This window comes from Silurus aristotelis (assembly GCF_946808225.1).
Source record: "Silurus aristotelis genome assembly, chromosome: 26".
Classification (NCBI taxonomy): domain Eukaryota; kingdom Metazoa; phylum Chordata; class Actinopteri; order Siluriformes; family Siluridae; genus Silurus; species Silurus aristotelis.
Genome location: NC_139599.1, coordinates 17,703,292 through 17,718,291, shown reverse-complemented (window position 1 = coordinate 17,718,291; position 15,000 = coordinate 17,703,292). Strand labels below are relative to the sequence as shown.

General features: G+C 44.6%; 1 protein-coding gene across 3 annotated transcripts in view; it reads right to left on the bottom strand.

The window, feature by feature from the left end:
- The window catches only part of eda (ectodysplasin A), a 29,643-nt gene that overhangs the window by 6,235 nt on the left and 8,408 nt on the right, over nucleotides 1–15,000 (bottom strand). For all 3 annotated transcript variants that reach the window (XM_083530975.1, XM_083530974.1, XM_083530973.1), the window contains exon 2: nucleotides 2,284–2,338. In XM_083530975.1, the coding sequence (XP_083387101.1) occupies nucleotides 2,284–2,338 (55 nt within the window). The remainder of the gene's footprint in view (nucleotides 1–2,283; nucleotides 2,339–15,000) is intronic.

Below are 15,000 nucleotides of genomic sequence, written 5' to 3'. Positions count from 1 at the left end.
AAGGTTTGGATAATGAAACAATTCTTCAAGTATGTGCTCTGTGTGTGTGTGTGTGTGTGTGTGTGTGTGTGTGTGTATGTGTAAGAGAAAGTGTGTGTGAGAGAGTGTGTGAGAGAGTGTGTGTGTGTGTGTGTGTGTGTGTGAGTGTGTGTAAAAGGGTAAAATTCATATTGTATGTATATGTAATATTATTATGTATGACTGTAACACACATTACAAGACACTGTAACATACATGTACACACTAAAACATACTGACACTGTAACACACAGCAACATACACTGACTCACTGTAACACACACCACTGCACTATAACACACATCACAACACCGTAACGCACACACCAACACACACCACTGCACTAAAACACACACCAACAGACTATAAAACACACCACCGCACTATAAGACACAACAGATGGCATACACACCAACACAGTGTAACACACATCGACACATGATAACACACACACCACTGCAATATAACCCACAACACACTGTAACACAAACATCACTGCACTATAACACACACCAAATCACTATAACACCCAACACACTGTAATACACACTAATACACACTGCAACACACACCAACACAGTGTAACACACACAACTGCACTAAAACAAATGCCAACACACTGTAAAACATTAACACTCCCCAACACACTGTCTCTCTCTCTCACACACACACACACACACACACACACACACACACACACACACTCATTATACACAAGATAACAGTGTTTCTCCTTTTCTTTTTGGTTTCTTCTCCTTGATTGATCTTCATTTTTTTTTATTTCTCCTCCTTTTTCCTTCTCCATGTGTTCCCACTGCTTCCTCCTTCCTCTGATTCTGTTCTTTACGCTGCCATTTTACTCTCGCGTTTAGGGATGTGCAGGTTGTGTGTAACGCACATTATGGTGATGGGATAGTGAAGTACGGTGTGTGTGTGTGTGTGTTAGTGGCAGCAGTGTGTCTTTGCAGCTTGCTTTCATCTGGTGTTCAGTTCACACACAATTACAGATTCATCACACTGTTTGTCAATTTGTTATATTACTGCGCTACCTGATACTCTCATACACACATCAGTATGCTAGCACAGCCACCGCACAATGCTAATCACCTGTGTGTGTTAAACCGACAGTGGCAGATTCCGTACAAATACATTTAAGATAGCACACGCACACGCAGTGTTCTGGATGAGCGAAGTATAAAATGACTGCGAGTCTCGGTGAGTTGTACCTGCCATCTTCTTATCTCCAACATCTCCATCTCTAATCAACATTTCCATCTGCCTCTGCCTCTGCCCTGACTTCATATCTGTCCTTCAAAGAACTTCTCCATCCACACCCAAGCTTCTGCATCTGTCCCTCATCTTTGACAATGCCCAATCCCTCATTTCTGTCCTCCTGCCTGTCCCCATCCAACCCTCTATATCTGGCCCCACCCAGTCCTCCATCCTCACCCAATCCTAGTTGCTGTATCTGCCCAATCCCCCAATGTTTCCCAGCCAATTCCCCTATCTCCTTCCCCGCCTCGTCCCCCATCTCCGTCCCCGACTCGTCCCCCATCTCCGTCCCCGCCTCGTCCCCCATCTCCGTCCCCGCCTCATCCCACATCTTCGTCCCCGCCTCGTCCCTATCTCCGTCCCCTATCTCCGTCCCCGCCTCGTCCCCTATCTCCGTCCCCACCTCGTCCACTATCTCCGTCCCTATCTCCGTCCCCGCCTCGTCCCTATCTCCGTCCCCGCCTCGTCCACTATCTCCGTCCCCGCCTCGTCCCCCATCTCTGTCCCTGTCCAATCCTCAAAAACATTTCTGTGGTGATACAGGAGCGCTGATCCGCTTTGCTCACCTAAGAAATGTTTTCAATTCTGTCCTTTCACACACACTAATGAGGTCAGGTTACTTCCTGTGTGTGTGTGTGCTGTATTGTTGTTTGCTTTGGCACATCATGCATCCAGGTGTGATGGTGAAATTGTAGATCTCGCTATCTGAGCCAATCATCACACACCAGCCAAACCCAAGATCTGCCTATCAGATGCCACAGTTCAGCAGGCGAGCGGCCAATCACAGCTCAGGAATGCACAGGCAGTAACACAAGCTCTCTCTGTGTGTGTGTGTGTGTGTGTGTGTGTGTGTGTGTGTGTGTGTGTGTGCACGTTCTTTTCAGAAGAAGATGGATTGCACTCATTTGTTTTTTTAATCAGATAAGCTACCAGAAAGCTAACACACACACACACACACACACACACACACACACACACACACACACATTATACCTGAGCGTGTGGAGCGCAGGATGATTCTCTCTGCTGTCTCTCTCTCCACTCTGATCTGTAGGGATGGACAGACAATAGGTTAGAGAGAACTGTACAGGAAACAATGAGAGACCGAGAGACAATAGAGTATGACAGACAGACAGACAGACAGACAGACAGACCGACTGATCAGCCATAACATTATGAGCACCTCCCTAATATTGATTTATTCCCCCTTTTCTGCTAAAACAGTCGTGACCCATCTATCATCAACAGCATGAACTTCTTCAGCAGTTTGAGCTACAGGAGCTTGTTTTTGGATCGGACCACACGGACCAGCCTTCGCTCCACACCTGCATCAATGATCTTCGTCCCCCACGACCCTGTCGCCGGTTCACCACTGTTCCTTCCTTGGAGCACTTTTGATAGATTCTGACCACTGCAGACCAGGAACATCCCACAAGAGCTGCAGTTTTGGAGACGCTCTGACCCAGTCGTCTAGACGTCACAATTTATCAAACTCGCTCAAATCCTTACACTCGACCATTTTTCCTGCTTCTAACATCAACTTTGAGGACAAAATGTTTACTTATAATAAATAAATCCACCCACTAACAGGTGCCATGATGAAGAGATCATAAGTGTTCTTTACTTCACCACCATGTACACTATACAGACAGACAGACAGGTACACTATACAGACAGACAGACAGGTACACTATACAGACAGACAGACAGGTACACTATACAGACAGACAGACAGGTACACTATACAGATAGACAGACAGGTACACTATACAGACAGACAGACAGGTACACTATACAGATAGACAGACAGGTACACTATACAGACAGACAGACAGGTACACTATACAGACAGGTACACTATACAGACAGACAGACAGGTACACTATACAGATAGACAGACAGGTACACTATACAGACAGACAGACAGGTACACTATACAGATAGACAGACAGGTACACTATACAGATAGACAGACAGGTACACTATACAGACAGACAGACAGGTACACTATACAGACAGACAGACAGGTACACTATACAGACAGACAGACACACTATACAGACAGACAGACAGGTACACTATACAGACAGACAGACAGGTACACTATACAGATAGACAGACAGGTACACTATACAGACAGACAGGTACACTATACAGATAGACAGACATGTACACTATACAGACAGACAGACAGACAGACATGTACACTATACAGACAGACAGAGAGACATGTACACTATACAGATAGACAGACAGGTACACTATACAGACAGACAGACAGACAGACATGTACACTATACAGATAGACAGACAGACAGACAGGTACACTATACAGATAGACAGACAGGTACACTATACAGACAGACAGGTACACTATACAGACAGACAGGTACACTATACAGATAGACAGACATGTACACTATACAGACAGACAGACATGTACACTATACAGACAGACAGAGAGACATGTACACTATACACACAGACATGTACACTATACAGACAGACAGACAGACAGACATGTACACTATACAGACAGACAGAAAGACATGTACACTATACAGATAGACAGACATGTACACTGACAGGCAGACACACTAGACAGACATACAGACAGACAGACAGACGGACACACTATACAAACAGACAGACAGACACAGTATACAGACAGGCAGATATGCACACTTGACAGACAGACAGGCACACTTGACAGACAGACAGACAGGCACACTATACTGACAGGCAGACACACTAGACAGACAGACAGGCATGTACACTGACAGGCAGACACACTAGACAGACATACAGACAGACAGACAGACAGGTACACTATACAAACAGACAGACAGACACAGTATACAGACAGACAGATATGCACACTTGACAGACAGACAGGCACACTTCACAGACAGACAGACAGGCACACTATACAGACAGACATGTACACTATACAGATAGACAGACATGTACACTGACAGGCAGACACACTAGACAGACATACAGACAGACAGACAGACAGACAGACAGGTACACTATACAAACAGACAGACAGACACAGTATACAGACAGACAGATATGCACACTTGACAGACAGACAGGCACACTTAACAGACAGACAGACAGACAGGCACACTTAACAGACAGACAGACAGGCACACTATACTGACAGGCAGACACACTAGACAGACAGACAGGCACACTAGACAGACAGGTACACTATACAGATGGACAGACACACTTAACAGACACACTTAACAGACAGACAGACAGACAGACAGACAGGTACATTATACAGACAGACAGACACACTATACAGACAGGCACACTAGACAGACAGGCAGGTACACTATACAGACACGCACACTATACAGACAGACAGCCTCTACAGACAGACAGGTACACTTAACAGACAGACAGGTACACTTAACAGTCAGACAGACAAACAAACAGAAAGGTACACTATACAGACAGACAGACAGACAGACAGACAGACAGACAGACTATACACACAGATGGACAGGCACACTGAACAGGCAGACAGAAAGATTTTACAGACAGACAGACAGGTACACTATACAGACAGTGTATGATATCTGTGCTAAGCTGAACTGCGTGTGTTTATGTTACAGCTTACAGTGTCAGAAACTGAACAATAACTGGTAACCTTCAATGTGGAACAAAGCTAGCTAACCTGTATTAGCATGCTAGTTAATAAAGCTAGTGTTACAACATAAAGCATTCATGAAAATCTAAAGGTAATAGTTATCTTCAGAGTTAGCCACCATCTTTTTAGTCTCTCTTTAAAGTAGTTATACATGTAGCTCTAGAGACAGCCATTAATCCTATTAGACTAAAGTTCAAAGTTCAAACTTGTGGCTTTATTTCCTTGAGTGATTAAAACACTTTTAAAGAAAACATCCAGATGTTTGACATTTGTTCCTGAGGCACAAACTCACGTGTCCCATGGCTGGGCACGGTCACACTGACACTGATCAACATGGAACATTCCAGAAGACCTGAGTAAACAATGTCAACTCTGATAAGTGCATTAGAGACAAATCCGAACCAACCACAACACAGCACAGAGGAGGTGATCAGTTGGAGGACAGGAGGTGATCAGTTGGAGGTGAGGAGGTGATTGGTGAGAGGAGGTGATCATTTGGAGGTGAGGAGGTGATTGGTGAGGAGCAGCTAAAGTTTATCATGGAGCCATTGTGATAAAAGATCCTGTGATTAGTGTAGTGCAGATCGGCTCCACAGTGCTGTGGTTAGAGAGTGTGTTTGACATCAGTTTCAGTGTGTTCTCACCTCATCACACAACACACACACTCGGACAGCTGGAGCTGCGGTCTCTCTCTCTCACACACACACACACACACACACACACACACACACACACACACACACACACACACACACAGACAGATGGAGCACATGTGGTATTCGACCCTGGACCAGACACACACACACACACACACACACACACACACACACACACACACACACACCCCAGATGCTAATAGTGTTGAACTCTGATTGGCCTCTGATCTGAATCAGTATTGTGATTGTTGTTTGATCCAAATACACCCATGTTCTGCACATCCTTCACCAGCAGCACCAGTGTTTCCAGCCCAGGTGTCTCCTCACGTCCATTCTTCACAGGGTTTTGTAGCTTGAAGCTGTTGTCGCATCTCGGAATAACAGAGTTCCCTTTTTCATTTGCTCTTTTAACTTCCCATGATCCCATGACTGCCTCAGTTCTCCTGTGTTCTCCAGATTAGCTTGATTTATTGTTCTCCTTCTTTCAATCTTCTTATAAGTTTCCATTGGTTCTCACTTCACCTTGGTTCAGTGCTTACAGGTTCGGATTTCTGATCAGAAGTCTGAAGCTGCCATCATCAGTTTCTTGACTGTGGCCCCTAACCTTCTCAGCTCCAGGTGACTGCTTCATGTCTGACCCCAGTCTCCAGTTCCAAGGAAGCTGTACATTCTTTTGTTTCCTTCATGTTCAGCATTCCATTATCCTCAGTCCCTCCAGGGTTCCCTGGTATCCAGCATCTTCCCCCAGTTCCTCAGCAGCGTAACATTCTCACACAGAGATGGCTCCTGCTTCTTCTCAAATGCTCAACATCAAGTTCAACCACTAGCTTCAGTGTGTGTGTGTGTGTGTGTGTGAGTGTGTGTGTACGTCTGTGTGTACATGTGTACGTGTGTGTGTGTACGTATGTGTGTGTACATGTGCGTGTGTATGTACGTGTGCATGTGTATATGTGTGTGTGTGTACGTGTGTATGTGTGTATATGTGTGTGTGTGTACGTGTGCGTGTGTATATGTGTGTGTGTGTGTGTGTGTATGTGTGTACGTGTGCGTGTGTATATGCGTGTGTGTGTGTGTACGTGTGCATGTGTATATGTGTGTGTGTGTATACGTGTGCGTGTGTATATGTGTGTGTGTGTGTGTGTGTGTACGTGTACATGTGTGTGTGTACGCGTGTGTGTATATGTGTGTGTGTGTACGTGTGTGTGTGTGTGTGTGTACGTGTGCGTGTGTATGTGTGTGTACGTGTGCATGTGTATATGTGTGTGTATGTGTGTACGTGTGCGTGGGTATATGTGTGTGTGTGTGTGTGTACGTGTGCATGTGTATATGTGTGTGTGTGTGTGTGTGTACGTGTGCATGTGTATATGTGTGTGTGTGTACGTGTGCATGCGTGTGTGTGTGTACGTGTGCATGTGTATATGTGTGTGTGTATACGTGTGCGTGTGTATATGTGTGTGTGTGTGTGTGTGTGTGTGTGTATACGTGTACATGTGTGTGTGTGTACGCGTGTGTGTATATGTGTGTGTGTGTACGTGTGTGTGTGTATGTGTGTGTATGTGTGCATGTGTATATGTGTGTGTATGTGTGTACGTGTGCGTGTGTATATGTGTGTGTGTGTGTGTACGTGTGCATGTGTATGTGTGTGTGTGTGTGTGTACGTGTGCATGTGTATATGTGTGTGTATGTGTGTACGTGTGCGTGTGTATATGTGTGTGTGTGTGTGTGTACGTGTGCATGTGTATGTGTGTGTGTACGTGTGCATGTGTATGTGTGTGTGTGTGTACGTGTGTACGTGTGCGTGTGTATATATGTGTGTGTACCTGTGCATGTGTATATGTGTGTGTGTGTACGTGTATGTGTGTACGTGTGCGTGTGTATATATGTGTGTGTGTGTGTACCTGTGCACGTGTATATGTGTGTGTGTACGTGTGCATGTGTATATGTGTGTGTGTGTGTGTATGTGTGTATATGTGTGTGTGTGTGTATGTGTGTATATGTGTGTGTGTGTACGTGTGCGTGTGTATATGTGTGTGTGTGTGTGTGTGTACGTGTGTGTATGTGTATGTATACGTGTGTGTGTATGTGTGTACGTGTGCGTGTGTATATGTGTGTGTGTGTGTGTGTACGTGTGCATGTTTATGTGTGTGTGTGTGTGTGTGTGTGTATACGTGTGCGTGTGCGTGTGTATATGTGTACGTGTGTATATGTGTGTGTATGTGTGTACATGTGCGTGTGTGTGTGTGTGTGTGTACGTGTGCATGTGTATATGTGTGTGTATGTGTGTGTGTACGTGTGCGTGTGTATATGTGTGTGTGTGTGTGTGTGTGTACGTGTGCATATGTGTGTGTATGTGTGTACATGTGCGTGTGTGTGTGTGTGTGTGTACGTGTGCATGTGTATATGTGTGTGTGTGTGTATGTGTGTACGTGTGCGTGCGTGTGTGTGTGTGTGTGTACGTGTGCATGTGTATATGTGTGTGTGTGTACGTGTGCATGTGTATATGTGTGTGTGTGTGTGTGTGTGTGTGTGTGTGTGTGTGTGTGCATGTGTATGTGTGTGTGTGTGTGTGTGTGTGTGTGTGTGTGTGTGTGCATGTGTATGTGTGTGTGTGTGTGTGTGTGTGTGTGTGTGTGTGTATGTGTGTACGTGTGCGTGTGTGTGTGTGTGTGTGTACGTGTGCATGTGTATATGTGTGTGTGTGTGTGTGTGTGTGTGTATGTGTGTACGTGTGCGTGCATAGGATGCAAACTGAGACGACTTCAAACAGAAACTCTTGGCATGTTTAGCAAACGATTTTCAGACAGAACGTACGCTCAGGACCAGCGGCTTCCCTCCTTCTCACTCCATCTTTCTCTCTCCATCTATAACTCGCGCTCTCTCTACAGGGTTCTCTCCATCATTCTCTCTTTCTCCATTTATCTCAATCTCAGTCTCACAATAATTTTTCTTTCTTTCGCACTTGAACTTTTTTTCTCATATTTTCGCAATGAGTCATCAGGTCTCTCTGAACCCATAAAAGTAACACACAAAACCTTATTTTAACACACACACACACACACACACACACACACACACACACACACACACACACACACACAGGTCTTAAAAGGATTCAGGGATTTGTGTAACTATTCCCGAACTGTGAAATTAAAAAGAGCTGAAATTCTGGAGAACATCACAGGAGCTCACACTGCTCTCGCTCTGGATCGGGTTCCTCTCACACTCCACAAAGCAAGACTTCAGTTCCTCACGCTGCCTCACTGTGAGCTCCGAGGTTCAGGTCACATCGTTCTCTCCAGCATAGAGAAGGAGATCTTCAGTAAAGACATTCCATACACCCTGGGACACAGTAAGATGCGTTCATGGAATGTTTCCCTCGTAAACTCACAGCCACGGGAAAATCTCCTCTAACACACACACACACACGCCGGGAGGAATGCTGGGTTATTAGCTGATTGGTTGGATCAGGTGTATTATGGTGGGAAAACAGTAAAATGTTGCCGGTCAGGTTACAGCAGGACTGGGAACCATTACAGCAGGAGATCACAGAGGCTCTGTGGTGACGGCACGTTTCATCCAGGGCTTTTCTGAAGGGACTCGACCTCAGAACACGTGTCCTGAGTGTGTTCTTATCTACTTCATGCTATCAAGGTCCAAGATTTTTATTTCACAAATGTAGTTATAAACAGAACACACCTTAAAACTTGTGTATTGAATAAAAGGAGATATAAATCTAAACTTTACTATTCAAGAAACTCCATTCAATATTAAAGAGGGATTTAAAAAATTGTGCAAATGTATTTAGTGTGCAAAAGGGAAGTGAAAATGTGATGACGTGCAACAAACCAAAAGCAGTAACTGTGTGTGTGTGTGTGTGTGTGTGTGTGTGTGTGTGTGTGTGTGTGTGTGTGTGTGTGTGTGTGAGATCAGAGTGAGATGAGTGTGTGAGATGAGTGTGTGAGATGAGTGTGTGAGATGAGTGTGTGAGTTGAGTGTGTGAGTTGAGTGTGTGAGATCAGTGTGTGAGATCAGTGTGTGAGATCAGTGTGTGAGATGAGTGTGTTAGATGAGTGTGTGAGATCAGTGTGTGAGATCAGTGTGTGAGATGAGTGTGTTAGATCAGTGTGTTAGATCAGTGTGTGAGATGAGTGTGTTAGATCGGTGTGTGAGATGAGTGTGTGAGATCGGTGTGTGAGATCGGTGTGTGAGATGAGTGTGTTAGATCGGTGTGTTAGATCGGTGTGTGAGATGAGTGTGTTAGATCGGTGTGTGAGATGAGTGTGTTAGATCGGTGTGTGAGATGAGTGTGTTAGATCGGTGTGTGAGATGAGTGTGTTAGATGAGTGTGTGAGATGAGTGTGTGAGATGAGTGTGTTAGATCGGTGTGTGAGATCGGTGTGTGAGATCGGTGTGTGAGATCGGTGTGTGAGATCGGTGTGTGAGATCGGTGTGTGAGATCGGTGTGTTAGATCGGTGTGTTAGATCGGTGTGTGAGATCGGTGTGTTAGATCGGTGTGTTAGATCGGTGTGTTAGATCGGTGTGTTAGATCGGTGTGTTAGATCGGTGTGTTAGATCGGTGTGTGAGATCGGTGTGTGAGATCGGTGTGTTAGATCGGTGTGTTAGATCGGTGTGTTAGATCGGTGTGTGAGATCGGTGTGTTAGATCGGTGTGTTAGATCGGTGTGTTAGATCGGTGTGTTAGATCGGTGTGTTAGATCGGTGTGTTAGATCGGTGTGTGAGATCGGTGTGTGAGATCGATCGGTGTGTGAGATCGATCGGTGTGTGAGATCGATCGGTGTGTGAGATCGATCGGTGTGTGAGATCGATCGGTGTGTGAGATCGATCGGTGTGTTAGATCGATCGGTGTGTTAGATCGATCGGTGTGTTAGATCGATCGGTGTGTTAGATCGATCGGTGTGTTAGATCGATCGGTGTGTTAGATCGATCAGTGTGTTAGATCGATCAGTGTGTTAGATCGATCAGTGTGTGAGATGAGTGTGTTAGATGAGTGTGTTAGATGAGTGTGTTAGATGAGTGTGTTAGATCAGTGTGTGAGATCAGTGTGTGAGATCAGTGTGTGAGATCAGTGTGTGAGATCAGTGTGTGAGATGAGTGTGTGAGATGAGTGTGTGAGATGAGTGTGTTAGATCAGTGTGTTAGATCAGTGTGTTAGATCAGTGTGTTAGATCAGTGTGTTAGATCAGTGTGTTAGATCAGTGTGTGAGATCAGTGTGTGAGATCAGTGTGTGAGATCAGTGTGTGAGATCAGTGTGTGAGATGAGTGTGTTAGATGAGTGTGTTAGATCAGTGTGTGAGATGAGTGTGTGAGATGAGTGTGTTAGATCAGTGTGTGAGATGAGTGTGTTAGATCGGTGTGTGAGATGAGTGTGTGAAATGAGTGTGTGAGATGAGTGTGTGAGATGAGTGTGTGAGATGAGTGTGTGAGATGAGTGTGTGAGATGAGTGTGTGAGATGAGTGTGTTAGATGAGTGTGTGAGATCAGTGTGTGAGATCAGTGTGTGAGATCAGTGTGTGAGATCAGTGTGTGAGATCAGTTTGTGAGATCAGTGTGTGAGATCAGTTTGTGAGATCAGTGTGTGAGATCAGTGTGTGAGATCAGTGTGTGAGATCAGTGTGTGAGATCAGTGTGTTAGATCAGTGTGTTAGATCAGTGTGTTAGATCAGTGTGTTAGATCAGTGTGTTAGATCAGTGTGTTAGATCAGTGTGTTAGATCAGTGTGTTAGATCAGTGTGTTAGATCAGTGTGTTAGATCAGTGTGTTAGATCAGTGTGTTAGATCAGTGTGTTAGATCAGTGTGTTAGATCAGTGTGTGAGATGAGTGTGTTAGATGAGTGTGTTAGATGAGTGTGTTAGATGAGTGTGTGAGATGAGTGTGTTCGATCAGTGTGTGAGATGAGTGTGTTAGATGAGTGTGTGAGATGAGTGTGTTAGATGAGTGTGTGAGATCAGTGTGTGAGATGAGTGTGTTAGATCAGTGTGTGAGATGAGTGTGTGAGATCAGTGTGTGAGATGAGTGTGTTAGATCAGTGTGTGAGATGAGTGTGTTAGATCAGTGTGTTAGATGAGTGTGTTAGATGAGTGTGTGAGATGAGTGTGTTAGATCAGTGTGTGAGATGAGTGTGTTAGATGAGTGTGTGAGATGAGTGTGTGAGATGAGTGTGTGAGATGAGTGTGTTAGATCAGTGTGTTAGATCAGTGTGTGAGATGAGTGTGTTAGATGAGTGTGTGAGATGAGTGTGTTAGATCAGTGTGTTAGATCAGTGTGTTAGATCAGTGTGTGAGATCAGTGTGTTAGATCAGTGTGTTAGATCAGTGTGTTAGATCAGTGTGTTAGATCAGTGTGTTAGATCAGTGTGTGAGATGAGTGTGTTAGATCAGTGTGTGAGATGAGTGTGTTAGATCAGTGTGTGAGATGAGTGTGTTAGATGAGTGTGTTAGATGAGTGTGTGAGATGAGTGTGTGAGATGAGTGTGTTAGATGAGTGTGTTAGATGAGTGTGTTAGATCAGTGTGTGAGATGAGTGTGTTAGATCAGTGTGTGAGATGAGTGTGTGAGATGAGTGTGTGAGATGAGTGTGTGAGATGAGTGTGTGAGATGAGTGTGTTAGATCAGTGTGTGAGATGAGTGTGTGAGATGAGTGTGTGAGGTGAGTGTGTTAGATCAGTGTGTGAGATGAGTGTGTTAGATCAGTGTGTGAGATGAGTGTGTTAGATCAGTGTGTGAGATCAGTGTGTTAGATCAGTGTGTGAGATGAGTGTGTTAGATCAGTGTGTGAGATGAGTGTGTGAGGTGAGTGTGTTAGATCAGTGTGTGAGATGAGTGTGTTAGATCAGTGTGTGAGATGAGTGTGTTAGATCAGTGTGTGAGATGAGTGTGTGAGATGAGTGTGTTAGATCAGTGTGTGAGATGAGTGTGTTAGATCAGTGTGTGAGATGAGTGTGTTAGATCAGTGTGTGAGATGAGTGTGTTAGATCAGTGTGTGATTGGCTGATGTAATTGGTTAATTGACATTTAACTGATTATGTTTACAGATCTGGGGTTTCTTGCTTTATCTTCTTGATTGTTGCTGTAACACACACACACACACACACACACACACACACACACACACACTAACTATCTGGCTCCCTCAGTTCCCAGTAACTTCACACCATCGTTGCATTCCTCAATCTGGCTTTAAAGAACAAACCTGAAACACACACACCATCTGGGTCTTTCATGAAGAGCGCACGACACACTCACTCACACACACACACACACACACACACACACACACACACACACACACACTGTTGGAAGGTGTTCAAGGATAGCTGAGGGATCTTTTTATACTGATGTTTTTAATGGCTTCATTACACTCCTCCCTCTGATTCTGTCATTCTTTTGAAGGCGCAGATTCCAAACAAATGAGGGCGAAAGGACAAAACCTACTGTTAAGTTTTTACAACACACACACACACACACACACACACACACACACACGAGTGCCTAACTATCACAGAAAAAGATCAGAGTCAAGGAAAGAAGGAGAAAAAGACCTCAGGAAGAAGAGAGAGAGAGAGAGAGAGAGAGAGAGAGAGAGAGAGAGAGAGAGAGAGAGAGAGATTGTGTGAGAATGTGTCTCACACCTGACTGTAATTTGGCACCTTCTCTCCTCCACCTGCTCCTTCGTTCTTTTCTCTTCTCTCTGTTTTCCGTTTGTTTTCCTCGCTCCCTCGCTCGGTTGCCCGGTGCTGAGAGCTGCAGTACGACGCCAATTTGGGACAAACCACAAATCCCACATCAAATACACACAGAGAGAGTGAGTTTACACATCTGTTTAACAGCCTGACTAACACACACACACACACACACACACACACACACACACACACACACACACACACACACACACACACACAATCATCCATTGTAGAGAGAGAGAGAATCATGTAAAACCCTGAGAACATTCTCTAATCAAAACCATTCAACCATAACAACCTACACACACACACACACACACACACACACACACACACACACACACACAAACACACACACACACACACACCATCATTCATTTTCTTTTAATATCAGCCTTAGAACCTAGGCCAACACAAACACACACAAATGAGGACACACACACACACACACACACACACACACACACACACACACACACACACACACACACACACACACATATCCAATATCAGGTCTCATAAGGCATCACTAACACTTTTTTAAATATATTTTCAATATTATTGTTGTATATCAGGCCATGTGTCCTCCATATCTAACATACTGGACCTGACAGGCTCAGAGGGCAATGTTTCTGCAGCTAAGCCTTGAAACCTTCTTGGACAATTCTTCATTTTGGATTACAGTTTCAACATAGAACATTTAAGGCTTTCTCCTGAGGTACAAGATAAAACAAAAACTGTTTTTGGTCCATCCTGAGATCCACAAACCCTTCCTCCTGTCATCCTGAGATCCACAAACGTTTCCTACTGAAAACCCGAGATCAACAAACTCCTCCTTCTACCATCTTGGGATCTACAAGCTCCTCCTCCTGCATCTTATACTTATAGTAAATATTTGACCGATGGTAGCTACAGCTTTACTGTCTCCATCAGACTTACTGGATGTGGTCCAACCTAAAGGATGTGTTACATTAGCTCAGGCTAACTACAAGAGATCTCCACAACTCCACAGCACCAAGTCCTGTCTTCTCCCTCTATACTAAATCTACATTTGTATCACACACCTTTCAGACATCTCCTTCTGGATGGAGCAACAACTGTTGCATTTGGGATGTCACAAAGCTGATCCAAACTTCTCCTGTGCTAAACTTCTCAGTCCTTAGCTTGTCTCACCACACCAATCAGCAGGTCCTGCTGCATTTTCCTTCTCACTGCTCCCGCCTGGTTCATAACCACCTCTCCTCCTGAAGGCAACTTCACTGGCTTCCTGCTGAACCTAATTCAGATCTTTACATTCCAAGCTGCTGCAGCTCATCATCTCCAATCAGAAATTCACTCCTGCTGTTCACCATCATCAGGTCGTCATGAAACAGCCACTGGAACACATACTGCATTAGTGTGGACGAGTGTGACAAGTTCCAGCTCCTCTACGGTCTGTTTGAATTTATATAAACACACTCACTCTGCAGAGTGTATCTCAGATCACACACACACACACACACACACACACACACACACACACACACACACACACACACACACACACACACACACACTTAAGACCTTCAGATTAGTGTGTGTTTATCAGCCTCATTAAACAAATCAGAGGTAAAAACTTCCTCTCAGTCCAACCAGGTCACCTTACACCCAGTGTGTGTGTGTGTGTGTGTGTGTGTGTGTGTGT